This window comes from Arachis stenosperma, chromosome 1 (assembly GCF_014773155.1).
Source record: "Arachis stenosperma cultivar V10309 chromosome 1, arast.V10309.gnm1.PFL2, whole genome shotgun sequence".
Classification (NCBI taxonomy): Eukaryota; Viridiplantae; Streptophyta; class Magnoliopsida; order Fabales; family Fabaceae; genus Arachis; species Arachis stenosperma.
In genome coordinates, this window is record NC_080377.1 from 14,914,726 (window position 1) to 14,938,678 (window position 23,953).

At 33.1% G+C, this 23,953-nt stretch overlaps 1 protein-coding gene across 5 annotated transcripts; it reads right to left on the bottom strand.

The window, feature by feature from the left end:
* Nucleotides 1–16,706: 16,706 nt before the first annotated feature.
* On the bottom strand, nt 16,707–22,318 carry LOC130964341 (common plant regulatory factor 1-like). 5 transcript variants are annotated; one of them, XM_057889872.1, is made up of 13 exons: nt 22,077–22,318; nt 20,385–20,515; nt 20,244–20,288; nt 19,971–20,066; nt 19,797–19,865; nt 19,414–19,455; nt 19,178–19,323; nt 18,917–18,965; nt 18,776–18,824; nt 18,171–18,376; nt 17,920–17,997; nt 17,616–17,741; nt 16,707–17,252 (listed from the first exon to the last, which is right to left on the bottom strand). In XM_057889872.1, exons 2-13 carry the CDS (start codon nt 20,436–20,438, stop codon nt 17,010–17,012), a joined length of 1,203 nt encoding a protein of 400 aa, XP_057745855.1. In that variant the 5' UTR covers nt 20,439–20,515; nt 22,077–22,318; the 3' UTR covers nt 16,707–17,009. The 5 variants fall into 5 exon arrangements, with proteins under 5 accessions (XP_057745855.1, XP_057745854.1, XP_057745856.1 ...); XM_057889871.1 differs by lacking the exon at nt 22,077–22,318 and adding an exon at nt 21,297–21,987; XM_057889873.1 differs by lacking the exons at nt 19,414–19,455; nt 22,077–22,318 and adding an exon at nt 21,297–21,983.
* Nucleotides 22,319–23,953: the final 1,635 nt, after the last annotated feature.

Consider the following 23,953-nt stretch of genomic DNA (forward strand, 5'->3'; position numbering starts at 1 on the left):
CTTCGTTCCTTGCAAGTATCTGAGGATCCTCTTTGCAGCTTTCTAGTGAGGAAGAAGAGTAGCATGCATGAATTGACTAATTTTGTTAACTACAAAGGAGAAATCCGGTCGAGTGATAGTAAGATATTGCAAGGAATCAATCATAGTTCTAAACAATTTTGGATCTTCAAAAGCTTCAACACCTAAAGACAAAAGCTGCAAAGAAGAAACCATTGGAGTTGGCATAGGAGAAGCCTCTCCCATGCCTACTTTGGACAATAAATCTGTTATATATTTTGTTTGAGACAAATATAAGACTCCATCACTTGTATGTTGGACTTTGTAACACCCTACCACATAGAGTCTTATGCTTAAGTCATAAAACTGACGTGGCAAGGTATTAGGACCTCTAAAAGTAAAAAAAAAATATATATATATATATATATATATATATATATATATAAAATAGTTGAAAGAAATTTTAACTAGAAGCCTGTGAAGAAAAGTTAAGCAACGCATTAAATAGAAAATCGCATCACTCGCATAAGAAATAAATATGAGAAAGGAATTCCAAAGATATATATAGCAAGGCTTTTGATTTGGCTCGCGAAGCTAGAACCGGCCAAAGCAAATATATACATATACATATACATATATATAACCCAAAAGAGTAACCTCAAATATATGACAAAACACATATTTCTCCAAGTCCACCTCTAGGAGGGACAAAATACAAAATACAAGGGTGAAAAATCTATATACATATATCAATATAAAAAAAATACGTCTCTGAGCCCCAAGAGTTCTTCGCTTCATCCGAGTCTCCAGAATACAGAATAGTGCTTCTCAACCTGCATATGAAAAACAACAATATTGTATGAGATGAGAACCGGGGGTTCTCAGTATGGTTAAGGTGCCCACATATATAATAAATAAGGTCCCGAAAAAGTCAGAGGCAATCTTAGAACTCTGACACTCAGATTATAAATCTTAAGGGACTAAAACAGAAACCATAAGCAGGGGTAGATATCTAAGGTTCTTAAAGTTCTAACTCAATCCTAACTTAATCTCTCAAATTACAATCATCTCACTGTCTCATGAAACTCTAACTCTACAATTCACCTTCTACCTCCTTCAACCCTCCAGATTTACCAGTGCACAGACAAACAATACAAGCGAAGACAAACACATAGAATACAATTACATCAGGTAGTAAATATAGCAAGTAAGTATAAATTATCAATTAGGCAATCCCAAGAAATGCAAAATCAAGAAAAATAGATAAACGCATTTAGACTAATTACTCGGGGTTTACAGACTTCAACACCCAAGAAATAACTCAGAGTTCCTAAATCCTTCAATGAGAAAATCTTATCAAGTTGCTTAATCATAGAATTTACATGAATAGAATTATTTTCAATTATATTTATATTATCAACATAACACAAGATATAAATCAAAGAATCTTTAGTTCTTCGAATAAATAAAGAGGTATCAGAATTAGCACTTTTAAAATCAAACTGATTCAAAGTCTTACTTAACTTCAGAAACCATTCCTTGAGACTTACTTTAAGCCATAAAGGGACTTGCTCAACCTACAAACATGAGCATCACTCTGTTGTTCAAAACCAATGGGTTGGGATATGTAAATAATATGTTGTAAATTCCCATTTAAAAAAGCATCATTGAAATCAAATTGTCTAATGACCCAATTTCTAGAGAGATCTATACTTAAAACTAGTCTAATGATAGTAGGCCAGATAACTTGGCTAAAAATTTATTCAAAATCAAATCTTTTTTGCTAATGAAATCCTTGAGCAACTAACCTAGCTTTATACTTTTGAATAGGCCCATCAGGTAGCCTTTTAATAGTGTAGATCCATCTATAGCCAATAATTTTGTGGTATGGGAACTAAATCCCAGGTTTTTGTTCTCATAAGAGCATTATACTCTTCAATCATATTTCTAGGCTAATATGGAATACTAAGAGCAACCTTGAGAGTTTTCGGTATATAATTTGCATGAGAAGTACTGTTAACAGTAGCAGTATAGGTCTTTAGTTTAGAATGTCCAGTTTTAGACCTGGTAGCTATAGAATGAATATTATGAGATTCTTTAATTTGACTTGACTTAGTATGTTGAATTTTACTTCGCTCAAGAGATGGAAGTATAGGAGAATCAGTAGCTAAGGGGGAAGAATTAGAATGCTGATTGTTAAGGTTAGTATCAAAGGCATTGGATGATTGGCAGTGACAATGTCATTTTGGGAAGCAGAATTAATAGCACAATTATCAATAGAAGTAGTAGTATAGTATTATTTGGTAATAATGAAACAGGAACCATTGAAGGACAAATAGTGCTTAATACCTGATAATTACTGTCAGAAATCTATGAAGAATTCTCAGAAAAAGATTTGTGAAATAATTTAAGATATGAAAAGTCAGATTCACTAAACTTCACATGCCTGGAAACATAAATCCTGCCAGTAGAATTAAGACATTTGTAGCCTTTATAATTTGTGGCATAGCCTAAAAATAAATATTTGTGGGATATAGATTCAAGTTTATTGCTAGAATAAGGTCGTAGCAATGGATAACAAAAACAACAAAAAAATTTTAAAAAATTATAATCTGGTTTCTGATGTAACAAAACTTTATATGGTGATTTATTTGTCAAAACAGAAATAGGTAATCTATTAATTAAATATGTTGAGATAATAACAGTTTCATCCCAATAGATTAAAGGCATAGATGCAGTGGATAGCATAGACAAACTCATTTCAATGAGATGTCTATGCTTCCTCTCTGCACAGTCATTTTGCTTAGGAACATAGGGACATGAAAAACGATGTTAAATGCTTTCTTGTACCATGAAATTAGCAAAAGCATGAGATTTGTATTCACCTCTATTATCATATTAAAGTTCCTTAATTTTACAATTAGTAAGGTTCTCCATGAGATTTTTATATTGTTTAAAAGCATATAACACCTGGAATTTGTTAACAAGCAAAAAAGTACAAGTATACCTACTAAATGCATCTATAAAAGTCACATAGTATCGATAACCAAGATGAGAGACAACAGGAACATGGCCCCAAACATCACTATAAACAAGTTGTAAAGGTGCATCATAAAATGTATTAGAATCAGAAAAAGGCAGTTTACGCATTTTAGCTTCAGCACAATTTTTACAGATCTTAGAAATTGAATCAGAACTGAAACTATTATAAGCTATATTACATTTATTGAGAACTAATTGAACAGTTTCGGTGGCAGAATGACCTAAGCGTTTATGCCACAGATCAAAATTAGAATGGGAAATAGAAAAAACATAAAGAGTATTAGGGGCTGATGAAGATTGAGGCACAATAACATTCACAAACTGATAAAGACCTCCTCTTTTAAAACCTTATAGAAGAACTCTCTTGGTGAACTAACAACAAACAACATAATAAGTTGCATGAAATTCAAAATAAACAAAATTATCTTGAGCAAATTTGGATACACTTATTAGGTTCTTAGTGATGTGTGGTGTGTGAGCTGTTGTAATAAAAATCATCATTTAGAATTCAAAGAATACAAAAATGAACTACCAATATGAAATAGAGAGATACCTGAACTATTGCCAACTTAAAGCTGATCAGGGCCAGTATACTATGAGCAAGAAAGCAGGTTAGATTGATTTGGAGTCACATGATGCGAAGGTCCTGTATCTGGATACCATGCTGGATCAGATATGGTGGATGATGCAGCAAAAAATGCTTGTGGATTATAGAAAGATGGAGTTGGTGATGGAGGAGTGGAAGTTGTGGAATTGCTTTGTAACGAAGAAGGAGATGCAGCGTGAAAAACATAAGTGTGTGGCCTGAATGATTAAGACTGAGAAGGGGGTGAAAGTTCTTGGTTAAATCGATGGAAGCAATACCAAACAATGTGACCAAAATGGCCACATACTTGACACTGAGGTCTGGGACAAGTATAGAAGGACCTTCATCTTCTGGTTTGTCTTCCTCTTCCTCGTCTTCCTCTAGCTCCACGATTGAAATTTGGAATGGATGGCAAGGAGGTTTGTATGAGGTTCGCTTGCATCACCAAATTCTCTGTCTATCGATACTTATCAAGTATTTCATCATGAGTTAGCAGCATAGTTTCAACCTTATAAAAACTAAACATTTCTGGTTTTGAATTGACTGTAGTCATAAGCATTTGATAATCCTCATTAAGTCCTTCAAGAATAGATTTAACCTTTTTTTTGTTTGAGAGGCTTTCCCAAGACTGCGACAGAATCTGCAATGGTTTTGATTTTTGAAATGTACTCTGATGCTGGGAGAAAGTGTTTCTTGATAATCTTGAGTTGTGCCTTCAATTGCTTGATCCTAAATTTTGTTAACTCTTCAAAATAAGTTTCAATTTTGTGCCAAATTTGATAGCTATAGACACATCAAACTATTTTTGGCTTAAAAACTGAGTCCATAGAAGCCAATAACTAGGAAATTAGGTTTCGGTCATCTTGAGAAGATTCAATTTCAGCAACTTGATTTTGTGAGTTACAAAATGTGCAGGAATCTTTTCTTGATGCAGATGATCTTTCAATTCTTTTCTTCTAATAGCTGCTAAGGCTTGTTGCTCTCATGTTTTGTGATTATTTTCTCCCAACTTATCTTGAATTGGATGAAAGGGTCTTTGATTAAAAATTTGAAATGGAATCTGACTAAAAGATGTATTGACAGCATATGGATCTTTGTTGCTAGAGAAAGTAGAATTATCAGAATGTGAGGACATGAACCTTCAAAAAGAAAGAAATACTAGGCTCTGATACCATAAAGGAATTTTAGAACTGTGAATTTCGAACGAGAGAGTGCATAACACCAAAGAAAGAAAGAAAATACAGAGAAGAAAAATAGAAGGCAGAAGCTAAAGTTGAAAATCAATAAAGAGAAAACTAATACACCCACACACTTCTAAAGTTACAACAGTAGCTTATATATACAAGAGATAAAGATATATATAACTGTCCTACACCAAAACTCACTTAAAATAGAATATACCACTAAATAAAATCAAACTAACTATTTCTCTATTACTTCTCTAATTTTGTTATGAATAAAGATTTAGAATCTTTATCTTTTCTATCCTTTACAGTAATTTATAATAAACATTTCACGAAGTTAGTATATTTGTATGAGAAACATTAGAGAGTTAATATTTTTAATAGAATTAGAGAGTTAATAAGCCTCAATCTTGTGCAAAATTTGATAGCTATAGATACATCCAACCATTTTTTGCTTGAAAGCAGAGTCCATAGAAGCCAATAACCAGAAAATTAGGTTTCGGTCATCTTGGATCCATTGTCTGTATTGAGAAGATTAATCCCAGCAAGTTGATTTTGTGAGTTATCAAAATGTGCAGGAATCTTTTCTTGATGCAGATGATCTTTCAATGCTTGTCCTCTAATAGCTACTAAAGCTTGTTTGCTCTCATGTCTTGTGGTCATTTTCTCCCAACTTATCTTGAATCGGATGAAAGGGCCTTTGATTAAAAATTTGAAATGGAATCTGATTAAAAGTTGTATTGACAGCATTTGGATCTTTGTTGCTAAAGATAACAGAATTATCGGAAGGTGAGGTCATGGATCTTCAAAAAGAAAGGAAGTCCAGGCTCTGATACCATAAAGGAGTTTTCGAACTATGAATTTTGAACGAGAGATAGTATAACACCGAAGAAAGAAAGAAAAGACATAGAAAAAAATAGAAGGCAGAAGCTGAAATTGAAAAACAATAGGGACTGGATACACTCACACACTTCTAAACTTACAACAGTAGCTTATATATACACAAGATAAAGATATATATAACTGCCCCACACCAAAACTCACTTAAAACTGAATATACCACTAAATAAAATCAAACTATCTATTTCTCTATTACATCTCTAATTCTATTATGAATACATATTAAGAATCTTTATTTCTTCTCTCATTTACAGTAATTTACTAAAAAATATTTTATGGAGTTAGTATATTTATATAAGGAATATTAGAGAGTTAATATTTTTAATAGAATTAGAGAGTTAATAAGCCTCAATCTTGTGCCAAATTTGATAGCTATAGACACATCCAACGATTTTTGGCTTGAAAACTGAGTCCATAAAAGTTAATAACCAAAAAATTAGTTTCGGTCATCTTGGATCTATTGTGTGCATTGAGAAGATTCAATCCCAGTAAGTTGATTTTGTGAGCTATCAAAACATGTAGGAATATTTTCTTGATTCGAATGATTTTTAAATGCTTGTCTTCTAATAGATGCTAAGGCTTGTTGCTCCTATTTCTTGTGGTTATTTTCTCCTAACTTATCTTGAATCGGATTAAAGGGTCTTTAATTGAAAATTCGAAATAGAATCTGACTAAAAGTTGTATTAATAGCATTTAAATCTTTGTCACTCGAGATAGCAGAATTATCAGAGTGTGAGGTCATGGATCTTCAAAAAGAAAGAAAGACTAGGCTCTGTATCATAAAGGAATTTTAGAACTTTGAATTTTGAGCAAGAGAGAGCATAGCACCAAAGAAAGAAAGAAAAGACAGAAAAGAAAAATAGAAGTCAGAAGTTAAAATTGAAAAACAATAGAGAGAGACTGAATACACTCACACACTTCTAAAGTTACAGCAGTAGCTTATATATACACAAGATAAAGATATATATATATCTGCCCTACACCAAAATTCACTTAAAATAGATATACCACTGAATAAAATCAAACGAACTATTTCTCTATTACCTCTCAAATTCTGTTATGAATAAAGATTTTAAATCTTCATATTTTATCTCCTTTACAATAATTTACAACAAGCATTTCATGGAGTTAGTATATTTGTATGAGGAATATTAGAGAGTGAATATTTTTAATAGAATGAGAGAGTTAACAAGCCTCAATCTTATGCCCAATTTGATAGCTATAGACACATCTAATTATTCTGAGTCCATTGAAGCCAATCACCAGGAAATTAGGTTTCGATCATCTTGGATCCATTGTGTGTATTGAGAAGTTTCAATCCCAACAAGTTTATTTTGTGAATTATCAAAACATGCAGGAATCTTTTCTTGATGTAAATGATCTTTCAATGCTTGTTCTCTTATAAATGTGCTAAGGTTTGTTGCTCCCATGTCTTGTGGTTATTTTCTCCCAACTTATCTTAAATCGAATGAAAGGGCCTTTGATTGAAAATTTGAAATAGAATCTGATTAAAAGTTGTATTGAAACCATTTGGATCTTTGTTGCTAGAGATAGCAGAATTATCAGAAAGTGATGCCATGGATTTTCAAAAAAAAGAAAGACTAGGCTCTGATACCATAAAGGAGTTTTAGAGCTGTGACTTTTGAACGAGAGATAGCATAAAAAGAAAGAAACAAAAGACATAGAAAAAAAATAGAAGGAAGATGCTAAAATTGAAAAAACAATAGAGAGAGATCGGATACACTCACACACTTCTAAAGTTACAGCAGTGGCTTATATATACACAAGATAAAAATATATATGACTGCCTTACACCAAAACTCACTTAAAATAGAATATACCACAAAAATAAATCAAACGAACTATTTCTCTATTACTTCTCGAATTCTGTTATGAATAAAGATTTAGAATCTTTATCTTTTCTCTCCTTTACAGAAATTTACAACAAACATTTCATGGAGTTAGTATATTTGTATAGAAGTATTTGAGAGTTAATATTTTTAATAGAATTTGAAAGTTAATAAGCCTCAATCTTATGCCAAATTTGATAGCTATAGATACATCCAACTATTTTTGGCTTAAAAACTGAGTCCATAGAAGCCAATAAATAGAAAATTAGGTTTCGGTCATCTTGGATCCATTGTCTGTATTGAGAGGATTCAATCCCAGCAAGTTAATTTTGTGAGTTATCAAAATGTACAAGAATCTTTTCTCGATGTAAATGATCTTTCAATGCGTGTCCTCTAATAGCTGCTAAGGCTTGTTGCTCCCATGTCTTGTGGTTATTTTCTCCCAACTTGTCTTGAATCGGATGAAGGGTCTTTGATTGAAAATTTGAAATGGAATCTGATTAAAAGTTGTAATGACAGCATTTGAATCTTTATTGCTAGAGATAGCAGAATTATCAGAAGGTGGGATCATGAATCTTCAAAAAGAAAGAAAGACTAGGCTCTGATACCACAAAGAAATTTTAGAATTGTGAATTTTGAACCAGATATACCATAACACCAAAGAAAGAAAGAAAAGACAGAGAAAAAAAATAGAAGGCAGAAACTAAAATTGAAAAACAATAGAGAGACCGAATACACTCACACACTTCTAAAGTTACAGAAGTACCTTATATATACACAAGATAAAGATATGTATAATTGCCCTACATAAAAAATCACTTAATATAGAATATACCACTAAATAAAATCAAACTAACTATTTCTCTATTACTTCTCTAATTCTATTTAGTATCTTTATCTTTTCTCTCTTTTACAGTAATTTACAAAGAATATTTCATGGAGTTAGTATATTTGTATGAGGAATATTAGAGAGTTATTATTTTTAATAAAATTAGAGAGTTAATAAGACTCGATCATGTGTTAAATTTGATAGTTATAGACATATCCACCATTTTTGGCTGGAAAACTGAGTCCGTAGAATCCAACAATAAAGAAATTAGGTTCGGTCATCTTAGGTCCATTGTGTGTATTGAGAAGAATCAATCCCAACAAGTTGATTTTGTAAGTTATCAATACGTGCAGGAATATTTTCTTAATGCATATGACCTTTCAATACTTGTCCTCTAAAAGCTACTAAGGCTTGTTGCTCCGATGCCATGTGATTATTTTCTCCCAACTTATCTTGAATCGGTTGAAAGGGCCTTTGCTTGAAACTTTGAAATGGAAGATGCTTAAAATTTATATTGACAGCATTTGAATATTTGTTGTAAGAGATAGCAGAATTATCTGAAGGTGAGGCCATGGATCTTCAAGAAGAAAGAAAGACTGGGTTCTGATACCGTAAAGGAGTTTTAGAACTGTGAATTTTGAACGAGAAAAAGCTAACACCAAAGAAAGAAAGAAAAGACATAGAAAAAATAGAAGGCAGAAGCTAAAATTGAAAAATAATAGAGAGAGAACGGATGCATTCACAGACTTTTAAGGTTATAGCAGTAGCTTATATATACAGAAGATAAAGATATATATAACTGTCCTACACCAAAACACACTTAAAATTGAATATACCACTAAATAAAATCAAACTAACTATTTCTCTATTACTTCTCTATTTTTGTTATGAATAAAGATTTAGAATATTTATTTTTTCTCCCTTTTATAGTAATTTACAACAAACATTTCATGGAGTTAGTATATTTGTATGAGAAATATTAGAGAGTTAATATTTTTACTAGAATTAGAGAGTTAATAAGCCTCAATCTTTTGCCAAATTTGATAGCTATACACACATCAAACCATTTTTGGCTTGAAAACTGAGTCCATAGAAGCCAATAACTAGAAAATTAGGATTTGGTCATCTTGGATCAATTCCGTGAATTGAGAAGATTCAATCCCAACAAGTTGATTTTGTGAGTTATCAAAGTGTGCAGAAATCTTTTCTTGATGCAGATGATTTTTCAATGCTTGTCCTCTAATAGCTATTAAGGTTTGTTGCTCCCTTTTTTTGTGGTTATTTTCTCTCAACTTATCTTAAAACGGATGAAAGGGACTTTAATTGAAAGTTTGAAATAGAATCTGACTAAAGTTGTATTAACAGCATTTGGATCTTTATTGCTAGAGATAGCAAAATTATCGGAAGGTGAGGCCATGGGTCTTCAAAAAAAAAAAGAAAGACTAGGCTTTGATAGTATAAAGGAGTTTTAGAACTGTGAATTTTGAACGAGAGAGAGCATAACACCAAAGAAAGAAAGAAAAGCTAGAGAAAAAAAAAAGAAGGTAGAAGCTAAAATTAAAAAATAATAAAGAGAGATCGAATACACTCACACACTTCTAAAGTTATAGCATTAGCTTATATATACACAAGATAAAGATATATATAACTGTCCTACACCAAAACTCACTTAAAATTGAATATACCACTAAATAAAATCAAACTAACTATTTCTCTATTACTTCTCTAATTCTGTTATGAATAAAGATTTAAAATCTTTATCTTTTCTTTACTTTACAATAATTTACAACAATATTTCAGGAGTTAGTATATTTGTATGAGGAATATCAGAGTGTTAATATTTTTAATAGAATTAGAGAGTTAATAAACCTCAATCTTCTGCCAAATTTGATAACAATAGAGACATCCAACTATTTCTGGCTTGAAAACTGAGTCCATAAAAGCCAGTAACCAGAAAAATAAGTTTCGATAATCTTGGATCCATTGTGTGTATTGAAAAGATTCAATCCCAACAAATTGATTTTGTGAGTTATCAAAACGTACAGAAATCTTTTCTTGATGCAGATAATCTTTCAGTGCTTGTTCTCTAATAGCTGCTAAGGCTTGTTGCTCCTATCTCTTGTTGTTATTTTCTCCCAATTTATCTTGAATCGGATGAAAGGGTCTTTGATTGAAAATTTGAAATGGAATCTGATTAAAAGTTGTATTGACAGCATTTGGATTTTTGTTGCTAAAGATAGTAGAATTATCGGAAGGTGATTCCATGGATCTTCAAAAAAAAAAAAAGACTAGGCTCTGATACCATAAAGGAGTTTTAAAACTGTGAATTTTGAACGAAAGAGAGCATAACACCAAAGAAAGAAAGAAAAGACAGAGAAAAAAAATACATAGCAAAAGCTAAAATTAAAAAACAATATAGAGAGAACGAATACACTCACACACTTCTAAAGTTACAGCAGTAGCTTATATATACACAAGATATATAACTGTCCTACATCAAAACACTTAAAATAAAATATACTACTAAATAAAATCAAACTAACCATTTCTCTATTACTTCTATAATTCTGTTATAAATACAACAACAACAACAACAACAAAGCCTTGTCCCACTAAGTGGGGTCGGCTACATGAATCAAACGACGCCATTGTGCTCTGTCATGTATCATATCTACAGAGAGACCGTTTACATGTAGATCTCGTTTGACCACCTCATGGATGGTCTTCTTAGGTCTTCCTCTGCCTTTCGCCCTTTGACCATCTTCTATCTCATCCACCCTCCTGACTGGATGTTCTATCGGTCTTCTTCTCACATGTCCAAACCACCTGAAACGCGATTCAACCATCTTTTTCACAATGGGTGCTACTCCAACTCTCTCCCTTATATCTTCATTCCTTATTTTATCCAATCGCGTATGACCACTCATCCATCTCAACATCTTCATCTCTGCCACGCTCAGCTTATGTTCGTGCTCCCCTTTAGCCGCACAACACTCCGTACCATACAGCATAGCCGGTCTTATAGCGGTGCAATAGAATTTACCTTTAAGTTTTAGAGGCACTTTTTTGTCGCATATAAAACCAGATGCACTCCGCCATTTTGACCAACCTGCTTGGATCCTATGATTTACATCCTGTTCAATCTCTCCATTATCCTGTATGATGCACCCAAGATACTTAAAACTTTTAACTTTTCGTAGGATATTTTCTCCAATCTTCACCTCTATATTGGGGTTTTCCCTTCTCAGACTGAACTTACATTCCATATATTCCGTCTTGCTACGGCTTATGCGCAGACCATACACTTTTAAAGCTTCTCTCCATAACTCCAACTTCTTATTTAGATCTTCCCTTGACTCTCCCATAAAGACGATATCATCAGCAAAAAGCATGCACCATGGCACAGGCTCCTAGATGTGCTCTGTGAGTACTTCCAAGACTAATGTGAAAAGGTATGGACTTAAGGATGATCCCTGGTGCAATCCTATACCAATAGGGAATTCCTCTGTCATACCACCTTGAGTCTTCACACTAGTTGTGGCCCCATCATACATGTCTTTAATTGTCCGAATATATGCGATCCTTACTCTCCTCTTTTCTAAAACCTTCCATAAGACCTCTCTTGGTACCCTATCATACGCTTTTTCTAAATCAATAAACACCATATGTAGATCCCTTTTATTACTATGATACCTCTCCATCATCCTTCTTAATAGGTATATCGCTTCAGTGGTAGATTTGTCTGGCATAAATCCAAATTGGTTCTCTGTTACTTGTGTCTCTTTTCTCAACCTCCGTTCTATCACCCTTTCCCATAACTTCATAGTATGACTCATAAGCTTAATCCCTCTATAATTTCCGCAACTTTGTATATCCCCCTTATTCTTGTAGATAGGTACCAAGGTGCTCTTTCTCCACTCATCAGGCATCTTCTTTGACCTTAAAATCTCATTAAAAATCTTGGTTAACCAGTTGATGCCTTTTTCTCCAAGACCCTTCCAAACCTCAATCGGAATATTATCAGGTCCTACTGCCATGCCATTTTTCATCTGCTTTAGAGCCTCTTTTACCTCGAAGTTTCGAATCCTTCGATAGTAGTCAAAGTTTTGATCTTCTTTCCTTGTGCATAATCGACCAAGGCTCGGAAGAGTCTTCTGTCCCTCATTAAATAACTCGTAGAAGTAGCTCTTCCACCTTTCATTAATCTTATCCTCTTGAGCCAACATCTCTCCATCCTTATCCTTTATGCACTTAACCTGATCCAAATCTCTCGTTCTTCTTTCCCGACTCTTTGCGATTCTATATATACCTTTTTCTCCTTCTTTCGTGCCCAAAGACTGGTAGAGACCCTCATATGCTCTTGTTCTTGCTTCACTTACAGCCACTTTTGTCTCTTTCTTAGATGCCTTATGTTTTTTTCAGTTATCTGCATTGCGGCATAAAGACCACTCTTTAAAGCATTCCCTTTTTATCTTTATCTTTTCTTGTATACTCGCATTTAACCACCAGGACTCCTTGTCTCTTGGTCCTATTCCTTTAGATTCACCAAAACTTTCTTTTGCTGTTCTTCTAATAACTTCTGCCATCTCCCTCCACATCTCTTCCGCGCTTCCATTCCCATCCCACTTTGCCTCTTCTCCTACCCGTCTTAGGAAGCTTCTTTGTTCCTCACCTTTCATCTGCCACCACCTCGTCCTTAGGTTCTTCGTATGATGTCTTTTCCTCAACTTTTGCTCAACGCGAAAATTCATGACGAGCACCCTATGTTGTGTTGTCAAACTCTCTCCCAGGATAATTTTATAGTTAATGCAAAATTTTCGGTCGACTCTCCTCAACAAGAAGAAGTCGATTTGAAAGCTTGTCATGCCACTCTTATATGTTATAAGAATGTCGTCTCTCTTTTTAAAACATGTATTTGCGATGAGAAGATCAAAGGTTGAGGGAAAGTCCAAAATAGTTTTACCCTCGGCATTGATCACCCCGAAACCATGGCCTCCGTGAATACTCCCATATCCAGTCACTTCTCTCCCAACATGGCCATTTAAATCTCCTCCTAAGAAAATCTTATCTCCTAAAGGTATGCCTTGAACCAAACTCTCTAGATCCTCCCAAAACCTTATCTTGTGTTGTTCGTCTGAACCCACTTGTGGTGCATAGGCGCTAATCACATGGAAAGCACCTCCCTCCACCACAAGTTTGATGAAGATGATCCGATCTCCCACCCTCTTGACATCCACTACGTCCTTCTTCCACTGCTTATCCACAATTATTCCAACTCCATTCCTATTCTTCACCTTTCCTGTATACCAAAGTTTGAAACCAGAAGTATCCAACTCCCTAGCCTTTGCACCAACCCATTTTGTTTCTTGTAGGCACATAATGTTAATCTTCCTCCTTGTCATGGTGTCCACCACCTCCATGAACTTTCCTGTTAGAGTGCCTATGTTCCATGTCCCAAATCTCAACCTTCTGTCGCTTCGACCTTTACCTTTTACTTTGTGAACTAGCTTATTTACCCTCGTCTGTTCACGAAAACGCGAGAACCTTTACTCATTTAACACTATATCCGGGCACCGATACAGCGGCTCTTGCTTTGACACCATACTCGAGCCATATGAAATAGATCCTCTCCATTTCTTTTGTTACTGGAGAGAATAAAGTGTAATCTCCCACCTTTAATTTTACAAGTGGGACCAGCAATAAATGAGAGAGAGAATGTATTGAATGGTGAGATCTTCCACTAGATACCATCCAGTTTTTTTTCCACCGGAGAGGATCCACTCCCCGAGCCATACGGCGCGTTGCTTCCGGGCAACGACCTAGCTTTAGCGCAATAATGTCTTTGATTCATGTCATGGGGGTTCGGCTATATTTTTATGTTGGTTGCTGAAGACCTAACACAACCCTCCTCCTTTATCCGGGCTTGGGACCGGCTATGTACTGCAAGTGTAACATAGGTGGAGTTTAATTTTGTTATAAATAAAAATTTAAAATTTTTATCTTTTTTCTTTTTTACAGTAATTTATAACAAATATTTCATGAAATTAGTATATTTATACGAGGAATATTAAAGAATTAATATTTTTAATAAAATAAATTAAGAAGTTAATTAATATTAACTTTAATGTAAAAAAAATATAAAAGAAAAATGTTAATCACTTAATATTTTTCTATCTGTTTATTGTCCTATTTGGAAATTATAAAAAAAGCAAAATAATAATTAATTTAAAAGTGCAAATCTCTTATTAGGACTTGAGAGATTTTTTCCCTTGTATTTGGACTTTGTGACTGATATGTTACTTCAATCAAATGTACACATTTGGAATTGGATCTAAATGCATGCATATATACCTCCATAAATGTTAATTAGATGAATCTAACGGTCAATTGTAAGATACGGAAACCTAACGATTGTTTATTATACTAGTATAGGTACTATAAGGTTTCGCACATGGTTTAGATCTAACATTAAAGTGTCATTCAACACTTTGCAAGCCAGGAATGAATCATTTATAAACTTTTTTTTTCTTTTTTAGTTTTTTACAATAGCCCTTAAATATTGTTAAACTCGAACAATTTGAATTTTTTTTATAAATTCTTTTTATTGAGCACTTCTGTTAATGTATTTAAGATGTTATTATTAACGAGATCATTTATTTTTATTGCATATAGTATATATCTGAATAATTAAAGGCTTAAAGCAGAAGTGTTTTGCTAAGAAAATAACAACATCTGCGTGGTTAATCATTTACTAAAGGCACTATTAATTAAATGTCTATCTACTTCTGATTATTTAAAAGCAATATTTTTTGGTGACTTTTTAAAAGCAATATTGTTAGGAACCAATTTTATTTAACCAATAATGAATTAGCTGAAAAAAAAATTGGTTTATAAGCTTTTCTCATTTGCAAAATACTTTTACAGTTTGATTTTTCATATAGTTGAACATGTTTAAAATTAAAGATTAATTTAAATATCTGAAGTTTCTCGAAATTTAGTTTTTTTTTTTTTTGAAAAAGCAAATTCAAAATTAGTTTAAATTAATTTTTTCTTGTTAATTGATATATATAAATCTATTTTTTAAAGTTCTAAAAACTTTGTAAACGTGCACGTATTTATGCAAATTATTTTTAGACAAGCAAATAACAAATTCATTGTTCATATCCACGTTCAAAAGTGCATAACTAAAGCACAAATGGACCACTTTTCCATTAAAAAAAGGTAACGTACAATAAGCCATATTTATGGGGAGAAACTACAAAAGAAATGAGAAAACGTTTGGATAAGTTCATCTCAAAGGTGGAAAAAAGCGTTTGCATAAGACAAGTGGAAGCATACATGAATGAATTGAAAAAAGAAACAGAAAAAGGTGAGAGTAATAGGATAAATAGGTTTATCTATAATTTTGTGATGAAAAAATATTTTTTGAGAAAATTATTTGATTGAATTACGAAAATTAATGTGGTAAAATGTTTATTTTTCACAAATAAAAAGTTGGATTTTAAATATATTCAAAAGTTGGATTTGGAAAGTAAAATTGTTATTTATATACTAAGATCAACTATTAAAATTAGTAATTTGATTAATTCTTAATAAATTAGTATTTACAATTTGTGAAAGTCATTTTAGCTATATTCAAAATTCTTAATAATAAAATAAATGATTCTATTGAGAACTTTATAGATTTACAGAATCGATTCGTTATATATTTATGTATAAATATATTTGTTGTTTGATTTATTTTTAATATATATTTCATATTTCAACATATATTTTATACTCATGATTGATTTTGATAATTAATTTTAATATACACCTAACACATTTGTTTTGAAAGATATTCCAAATTTTTACCATCATTGGAAATTAGTAATGTAGTGCATTGAAAGTATTTTTTATACGGACAAAAATCTTTTAAAGTGACAATATTAGTAAAGTAGTAAAATGATACTTTGATCACCTTTAAATTTATAACGTTTATTATTTGTAAATCCTATACTCTTAATCCAAAAATGATTAATGGTATAAATTAACTTACTTTTTTTTTTTTCTAAAGCAACTAAATAATTTTAGAGGAGTCAGAGTAATGTCAAGGAGCTTTATATAAAGGGCAATTTTATGCACTTCTTCATATAATGCAACATTTTTATGCATACACAATAAATACCAATCAGCTCATTTTAGCTTCTAATTCTTTTACTAAGAAACGATCCTTTGAAATTTTAGGTTTAAAATGTTTATGAAAATATATAACAGATAAAAACGATGAGTAACATAGTTACTTGAAGTGATTGGTTGCAAGAAAATGAAAACCGAACTAAAACAAAGTGAGAAATACCATAAGAAGTTCCATACCACTCGTTAAATAACACCCAATCATATGACAGCTCAGCAAGCCTCTCTAAACTAGAATTCTAACTCTCCTCACCTTACAATTACAAACTTCAAATCACACATTCTTTGTCAATCTAATAAAGTACAGTTTCTCTTATGCCTAAATAACTTATTATAAGGAAGGAATAATTAGTTCTGGTTTTCGATGGATGTAAATACTAAAATTCAGCTGATCCATCCCGCAGAGTGTGTTAGCAGTAATTTTGTGCTTGCAACAAGGAAAGTTTTCAACCAGCTGCTACAGCATCAGCTCTAGGACTTGTATCCAGTAGCTGATACAACTTTGGACCAATATTTGATTTTTTGTCACAAAAACCATTCTCGTCCTCACCGCTTGTATCATTAGAACTCGAATTATTGTTGACTCTTGATAATAAGTTCTCTGTACTCATAGGTGTTGCACTCTTGCTTTCAATTTCCTTCAATATTATCCCTTCTGTTTGTACCATCTGAGCGTTTTTGAGTTTTTCCTGATCCAAAAAGTAAAACTACTCAACATCATGCATGGATTGCACTAGGGCTAAAACCAAGTCAAACCAATTGATGAATCAACTCAAACTCGACTCATTAATAGCGAGAGCTTATGAGCTTGTGGGCCAGACTTAGCTCATTGGCTTTGAGTTTGCTCGATTATATATATATATATATATATATATATATATATTATACTTGATCATTTTAACTTATAAAATTAATGAATCAAATTGTGACCCGAGCCCAATTTTCGTGAGCTGAATATCTCAGCTCAGCTCATTTCCACCTCTAGAATGCACCACCCCTATGAAATGACATAGGTACTACAAACAAATATATACTGAGAACAGTTAAAGTACCCCTAATGTAGCATTTTCCACCCTCATCTTTCCAGAACTTTCAGCGAGTCGATTTATTTCTGATTTCAGCAACACATTTTCGGCACTCAAGGATTCAACTTTTCGTGCCAGTTCTTCAGTCTCTGCCTGAACAGACATTGCTTGTTGGTCAATATCAGTGTAATGATTTGTTTTTCATGGACTGCTGCACATGCAGCTTGTGGAGTGCATCCAAATGTGAGAGAAGAAAGAAACTGGACAATACAGAAATCTCAAGGAGAAAACAGACTGAAAAATGTCATAAAGGAACTTCCAACATCTATACCTGCTTCCTCAGTCTGGACCTTCTAGCAGAATCTCGATTTGATTGTTTTCTCCTCTCACATTTCAGCTCGCGTTCATTCTAAAGAATCCAAACAAGGACAACAAATATTTTATCATCAGTAAAAGAATAGGATACTTCATTACTAATAGTTAATCATTAAGTGTTTCGCAAGCATATGTATTGTACTATATACGATCAAGTATCTCTGTTGATCTGAGCCACTAGGATGATTAGTTATATGCAGAGCATACCTGCATCCAAGCTTCAGCAGGCAATACTGGTTGCAGGGCAGTTGCAGCATTTGTTTTAGAATGTACACTGGTAGGGTTCCTCAGCTCTAGCGCCGGAGTGGTGCCTGAAGAAACTACAGATCCAACTAACTTTCCTGAAACAGTATTGCTGGAGTTAGAAGCTGGAGTTACTGGATTAGCTTGCATCTCAGGTTTTCCTTCTTCATCTGATTGTACAATGTGGAAAAAGCATGATCGTCAGCACATATTATGTGGATACCTTGCCGACTAAATTGAGTAGCTTCAGATGATTGTAGATAACAAATGAGTTTCGGATGCAAGATATTTCGGTAAAAAGTTGCAACCATAGGACACGGCACCTATACTATAAAAGGCAAAATCCCATGTTAAAGTGAACTGCATTAATTGAACTAATCACAAACTTTTGGGTAAATTTTCATCTTAACTTAAAGTTTAAAATAATCTGACATTAGACTAATAAAGACTCTACTCAATTAACTGGTCGAGAAAATTAGTGCAGTGATGGTATCAGAAAGATAATTGTGATCCCAGGACAACTCTATTGTTCATCAAGATATGACACTTGGTGAAGAACAGAGTCATACTAGTGGCTGGTGTTCTCTCACAGCTTCTTTTCCTTGGTGTTTGATTAGCCTGAACATAAGACGGAAAATATCATAATTTAATCTTTAATTTGGTCAACCAAATGCATGAAAAAAAATTGCTAATTGCAAACAAGTTCTCACCCCCACAGTGTTGCCATCACTTCCATCACTAGAACCCCCAGTATCCACACTGTTCATATCATCAAAAACTTAGTTATCCACAAGCACCTAATAGAATAACTAACTCATGGACTAGTCTTCTAAATAGTGGGAAAAAATTTGAGTTTAATCCCACTAAAGAGTATCTGATTTCCCCTCCATGACCCCACAACATAAGAATTTAAAAAAAAATTAAAAAAGAATCTGCAGAAATTTATATAGAAAGAAAACAGACTAACAAACCTCTGTGATAGCTTGTTTTCAGTTCTAAGCTCTGTACTATCAGTATGGCCATTCCCAATTGACATTGCAAGCCCATCAAACCCTTTCAGTTTCTTCATCAAACCCGCAGATTTTGCTGGCGTCTCCATACTTAGAGGTGTCCCAGTCTTCAGCATCACACCAATAGAAATGAAACAAAAATTAATAGCATTCTATGCCTAAAGTAGGAACTGATCTCAGAAAACATCATAGCTTACAGCAGGTGAAGATGGAACTCCTTGTCCGTGTGGATGTGACCCCTATGTTTTAGAAATATATAATTCACAAGAACACAAGACATAATTCCAACCAATAAAGCCTAAATAATTACAACACCGAAAAAAAAAAGCATATATAATTAAGGATTGAAAAGCTTTTATGATAATAAAATAAATAAATCTAAATATTTCAATTATCTAGGTACACAAACAGGATCAAAGGAAACACATTTGACATTTCAGTATATTAGTTTCTCTTATCCTATTTGAACTATTGATTGATATCATTACAATAGAAGCCAAACATTCATGGGCAATGAACAAGACAAGCTCCAATTTTTCATAAACCATAAAATAAATTGCATGAAAGTAGCTAGACTTACAATAGGAATGGCAGGATGAGTATAAACCCCTCCAGGTGAATAAAGTGCTGCATAAGGTGGCATCATAGGCTGAAAGAAATAGAAGAAGTTGGCAAGTTAATCATCCTTGCCATCATATCCAGCAAAGATAAAATGATAAACATAATAGAATTAATAGTTGCCTCCGGCTGATACCTGAGGAGGCCCCCACATGTATGGGTGAGGAGTGTGACCAGAAGCCACAGCAGGGTTGTAGTATGGTGGTATGGCGACTCTCGGCCCATAATACATCTGAAGATAATAATATAACAAGCTTTTAATCATCATAAGCAATTTCCAAGGGCAAAATAGTTACGGCCAACGCAAATTACATCATCAATATTCTTGTACTAATAACCAATTATCAAAACCAACAGCAAAGCAATTTGTAATTTCAGTTTACGAATTAAAGGTGAAAGGGTAGGTAACTTGCATGGCTGCCCAGTCAGGATAGACATGAATATTAGCCTGCTCCTGTTTCAAAGGGAAGTACAACAGTATTAAGGTGCAAGTTTTTCGCAAATGTATCCTCATCTATAGAATCTTTACTGAGCTTATCGAAGTAGTTACAGGTGGAGAAGTCTTTTCAGTCTGACTAGATTTCTCTTCCTCACTGTTTCCCATTGTAGGTTCCAAATGAACAACAATGGCTCAAATAACTGCGAAGCGACCGTATTACTTCCCCCAAAAAAGTTATTCAACTGCACTAAAAGGAGCTATGTCAATTGTCAGCTATTATCCATAGAAAATATTACAGATTGAGAAGCAAAATTTGTTTAACAAAATTAGTCTATTTTCCATATATATATATATATATATATATAACTACTACAGCATAATTGTTCATTTAAAAATCATAGAGTTCTCCATGTTATAGAAAGGTCATCCTGACAAAAGGCAATTCAAACCTTTTTAACCTACTACTTCATAAGTAATTTTAAGAATGACAACTAAAAATATGTTAAATATAGGTGCTGAAATGACATACATCATTACATGAAAGAAATTCAAACGATCATGCCAACAGAAAAGGAGGAAAAAGGTCCCAAATAATAATTAAAAAAAAAACTTGTCAAAGAAAACAACAAGGATTTCAAAAATGACTTATGATGATTAACCTTGTAAGCTAGACACCAAAAAAAAAAAAAAAAAAAAAAAAACCTGAAGATATAGCTTCCTACAAAGATTGTAATAGTAATGATTGCAAGAGACATTTACCAAACTCTAAAAACACATATAAGAAAGTTGCAACAAAAGTGGATACTCTAGGGAACCCACATAAGATAACAAAACTGAATAATTCAAAATGGAGTTATCAAAGTTAACCAAATTTCAGATTTACATATGAGAATAACCGTCTGATTTATAGTAACTACAAGTGTAATAGCTCATGGTCTTAAATGGTTTCATTATTAAATTAAGGTTAAATGCTTCAGAAGCAAAGTGGGATCTAAAAAGTGAAAAACACTGACAGAATTTCACCTTTTCTGGTGCCTAAGAGAGAGCAGAATTTCACAAATAGCTTTCAGGGAAAGGTTTCAAGACTGAAGCACTAACGGTAAGCTACACTGGTATAAGATAATCCAAGCCCAAAGGACATACAATACAAAGAGTGAAATTATAGACACAGGAGTATAAAAGAGAGAATGATAGAGGGTCAATCTTGTCCTTTTACTACCCCACAAGCCAGATAGAAAGAGACAGACGCAGAAAAACACAATCCAAGCCAACAACACGTCCCGGGAGGTAGATGACAAAAATGCCCTTCCAACCCAATCTTTTATTTTTTCCACTTTCACACGGGTCAAAGATGATGAATTAGAGATGAGAAAAACTATTGAATTTGAAACTCCTCAACTTTGCTACCTGAACCTTAATTAGATTACGATTTACAGTTATAGGTCTCAGGCTCTTAGCCAAGATCCAATTCTAGTTCTTACCTCTTAAGCAACTTGCACTAGAAAAAAACTAAATTTCAAAAAATTAGCACGAGGGGGAAATCAAAGACTCTTACTAAAGCAAATCAATGCACAGAAATTCACAATTTTACGGAGATTCAGAGGAAATTACTCAGAATTCAAGACCTTTTGTTTGGCTAATTAGAAATCCAGAGCTGAAACTAAAACACAGAAAATTGATGGTCCTTCAGAACGAAAATTTGAACTGAAACACACAATTTACTCTTTCCATGCAAAGTACAAACTAAATCCACTAAAAAATTCGCGAAATTCGAAGAAGCAAAAATGGCAGAATTCCACGTACCTGAAAGATACCTGAAACCCAAAATTAAAACAAAAGAGGGTCTAAAGTCTAAACACAAAGCAAGAACAGTGCAGGACTGCAGGTAGCTTCAAGTATTCTCAAATTACAGATCAAAAACAATTGGAAAAAAAGAAAAGCTTAAAGTTTGAAACTTGAGCGCTGAATTTTTTTGTTTTAACTCTAAAAAAAGCGAGGGAAAGAGGCTTGGTTTGGTTTGAGAAGGAAGAAATGGAGCGGAGGATGGTGGTGAAGGAGGAGAGGGAAGAGACAGCCTCAGGGCAATGTCCACGTCACCATACACGTGTCGTATGTATAAGGTAGCGTATACGTACGGCGTATATACGGTTGGCTGCGGGTGTGGTGGTTGACTGGTTGTTGAGCTGGCCCGTCTCTACTCGCTAATCACGCTGCCATTTGTTTATTCCAACGTCATCACATCCGTACACGTGTTCAAATCACAATAATCTACGCGTCTTCCGCTTGAGGGGTCCACCATAGACACACAGCCCCATATCTCATGTGCTGTGGCTTACGTGGTCTTTCGTATTCAGCTTTAATTGATTAATTAATTGACCCTAAACAGGATTGGTTAAATTTTATCAAAATTTTAAAAGTTAAACAAAACTAGATTGAATAGGTCTTTTGGGATCCACGAGTAGCTACTCAATAGGATTGGCAACCGAGAGAGTTAGGATAGAGTTCAGCAGAAAATTTTTTTTTAATTTTATTTTATTTTATTTCTGGGTTGATAATTTTTTAACTCTAATTTTACTTGTATCCTAAAATTTTAAATTTGGCCTTACTCGTAGAAATAATAAAAAAATTAAGCAAATATAAAATTCTATCATTTTAAATTTCATATATATTAATAAAATAAAAAAATAAAAATTTAAGTTTAAATTAAAATTAAAAATAATAATCTTAAAAAAATCTAACATAAAATTATAAATAATGTGATTATTTCAAGTTTTTATAAAAAAAAATTGTGGATTTAACACTTACTTTCTTCATTACATATATATATATATATTAGGAGTGCAGGTAGGATAGAATAAGATATACCCTGAACTTGTACTCTACACTACCCACAGACAAACTCGCACCGCACTCTATTCTACTTACAAATAGGCTGGTCTGAATTAGATAGTAGATACCCGCAGGTAAGGTATATATTACCAGCTCCATTATTCAATGGGGTCTTATAAGATAAGATTCTAAGAAAGAAATGCTCGATATTTTTTATTTTTTTGTTTTAGTATCTAGGGATTACAACGGTCTTACAGGGATGGCTGTCCGCCCCTGTCTCCATAATTTGTTACCGTCTCTTCTCTGTGCGTCTCTATAGATTTAAAAAAAAATAAAAAAAATTAAAAATTAAAAAACAAATAAAGATGATCCTCAATAGTTAATAATTTCTAATCACCTATCAGCAATAATTAAACACAAATTTACATAAATAACAATAAAATTAACAAGGTACTACATAATCACATTTACAACAACAATCAACAATAAAATTCAGAACTTATATTTCATAGAATTACATTTACATCAACAAAATTAATATGGTACAGTCAATAATTAATAAAATTAAATCATAAAAATTAATTAAAAAAATTACCTAAAAACTGAGAAATATCATAAATAAGAAACTCATAATCATAAAGTTTATTCATGAAAAAATAAATGAAAATGAAGTAGCAAAGGAGAATTACCTACCGGCAGAGAAACGAAGAGGAAAGAATGGAGGTGAAGAGGCTGACAACAGTGATGAAGATGATTCTCCTCTAACGCGACGAAGACAACAACGGTTCTGCTTTTGACATGACGATTTTCTTCGGCGGTCTCAAGCACGCGACAATAACGTCCTCCTCGAC

What these genes read in the sequence shown, in the direction of transcription:
- LOC130964341 (XM_057889872.1), bottom strand. Translation starts at nt 20,438, where the DNA reads ATGGGAAACAGTGAGGAAGAGAAATCTAGTCAGACTGAAAAGACTTCT. An exon ending in CTGAAAAGACTTCTCCACCT is followed by an intron (nt 20,289 to 20,384) that starts GTAACTACTTCG and finishes CCTTTGAAACAG; the next exon opens with GAGCAGGCTAATATTCATGT. An exon ending in GAAAACAAGCTATCACAGAG is followed by an intron (nt 18,966 to 19,177) that starts GTTTGTTAGTCT and finishes TGATATGAACAG; the next exon opens with TGTGGATACTGGGGGTTCTA.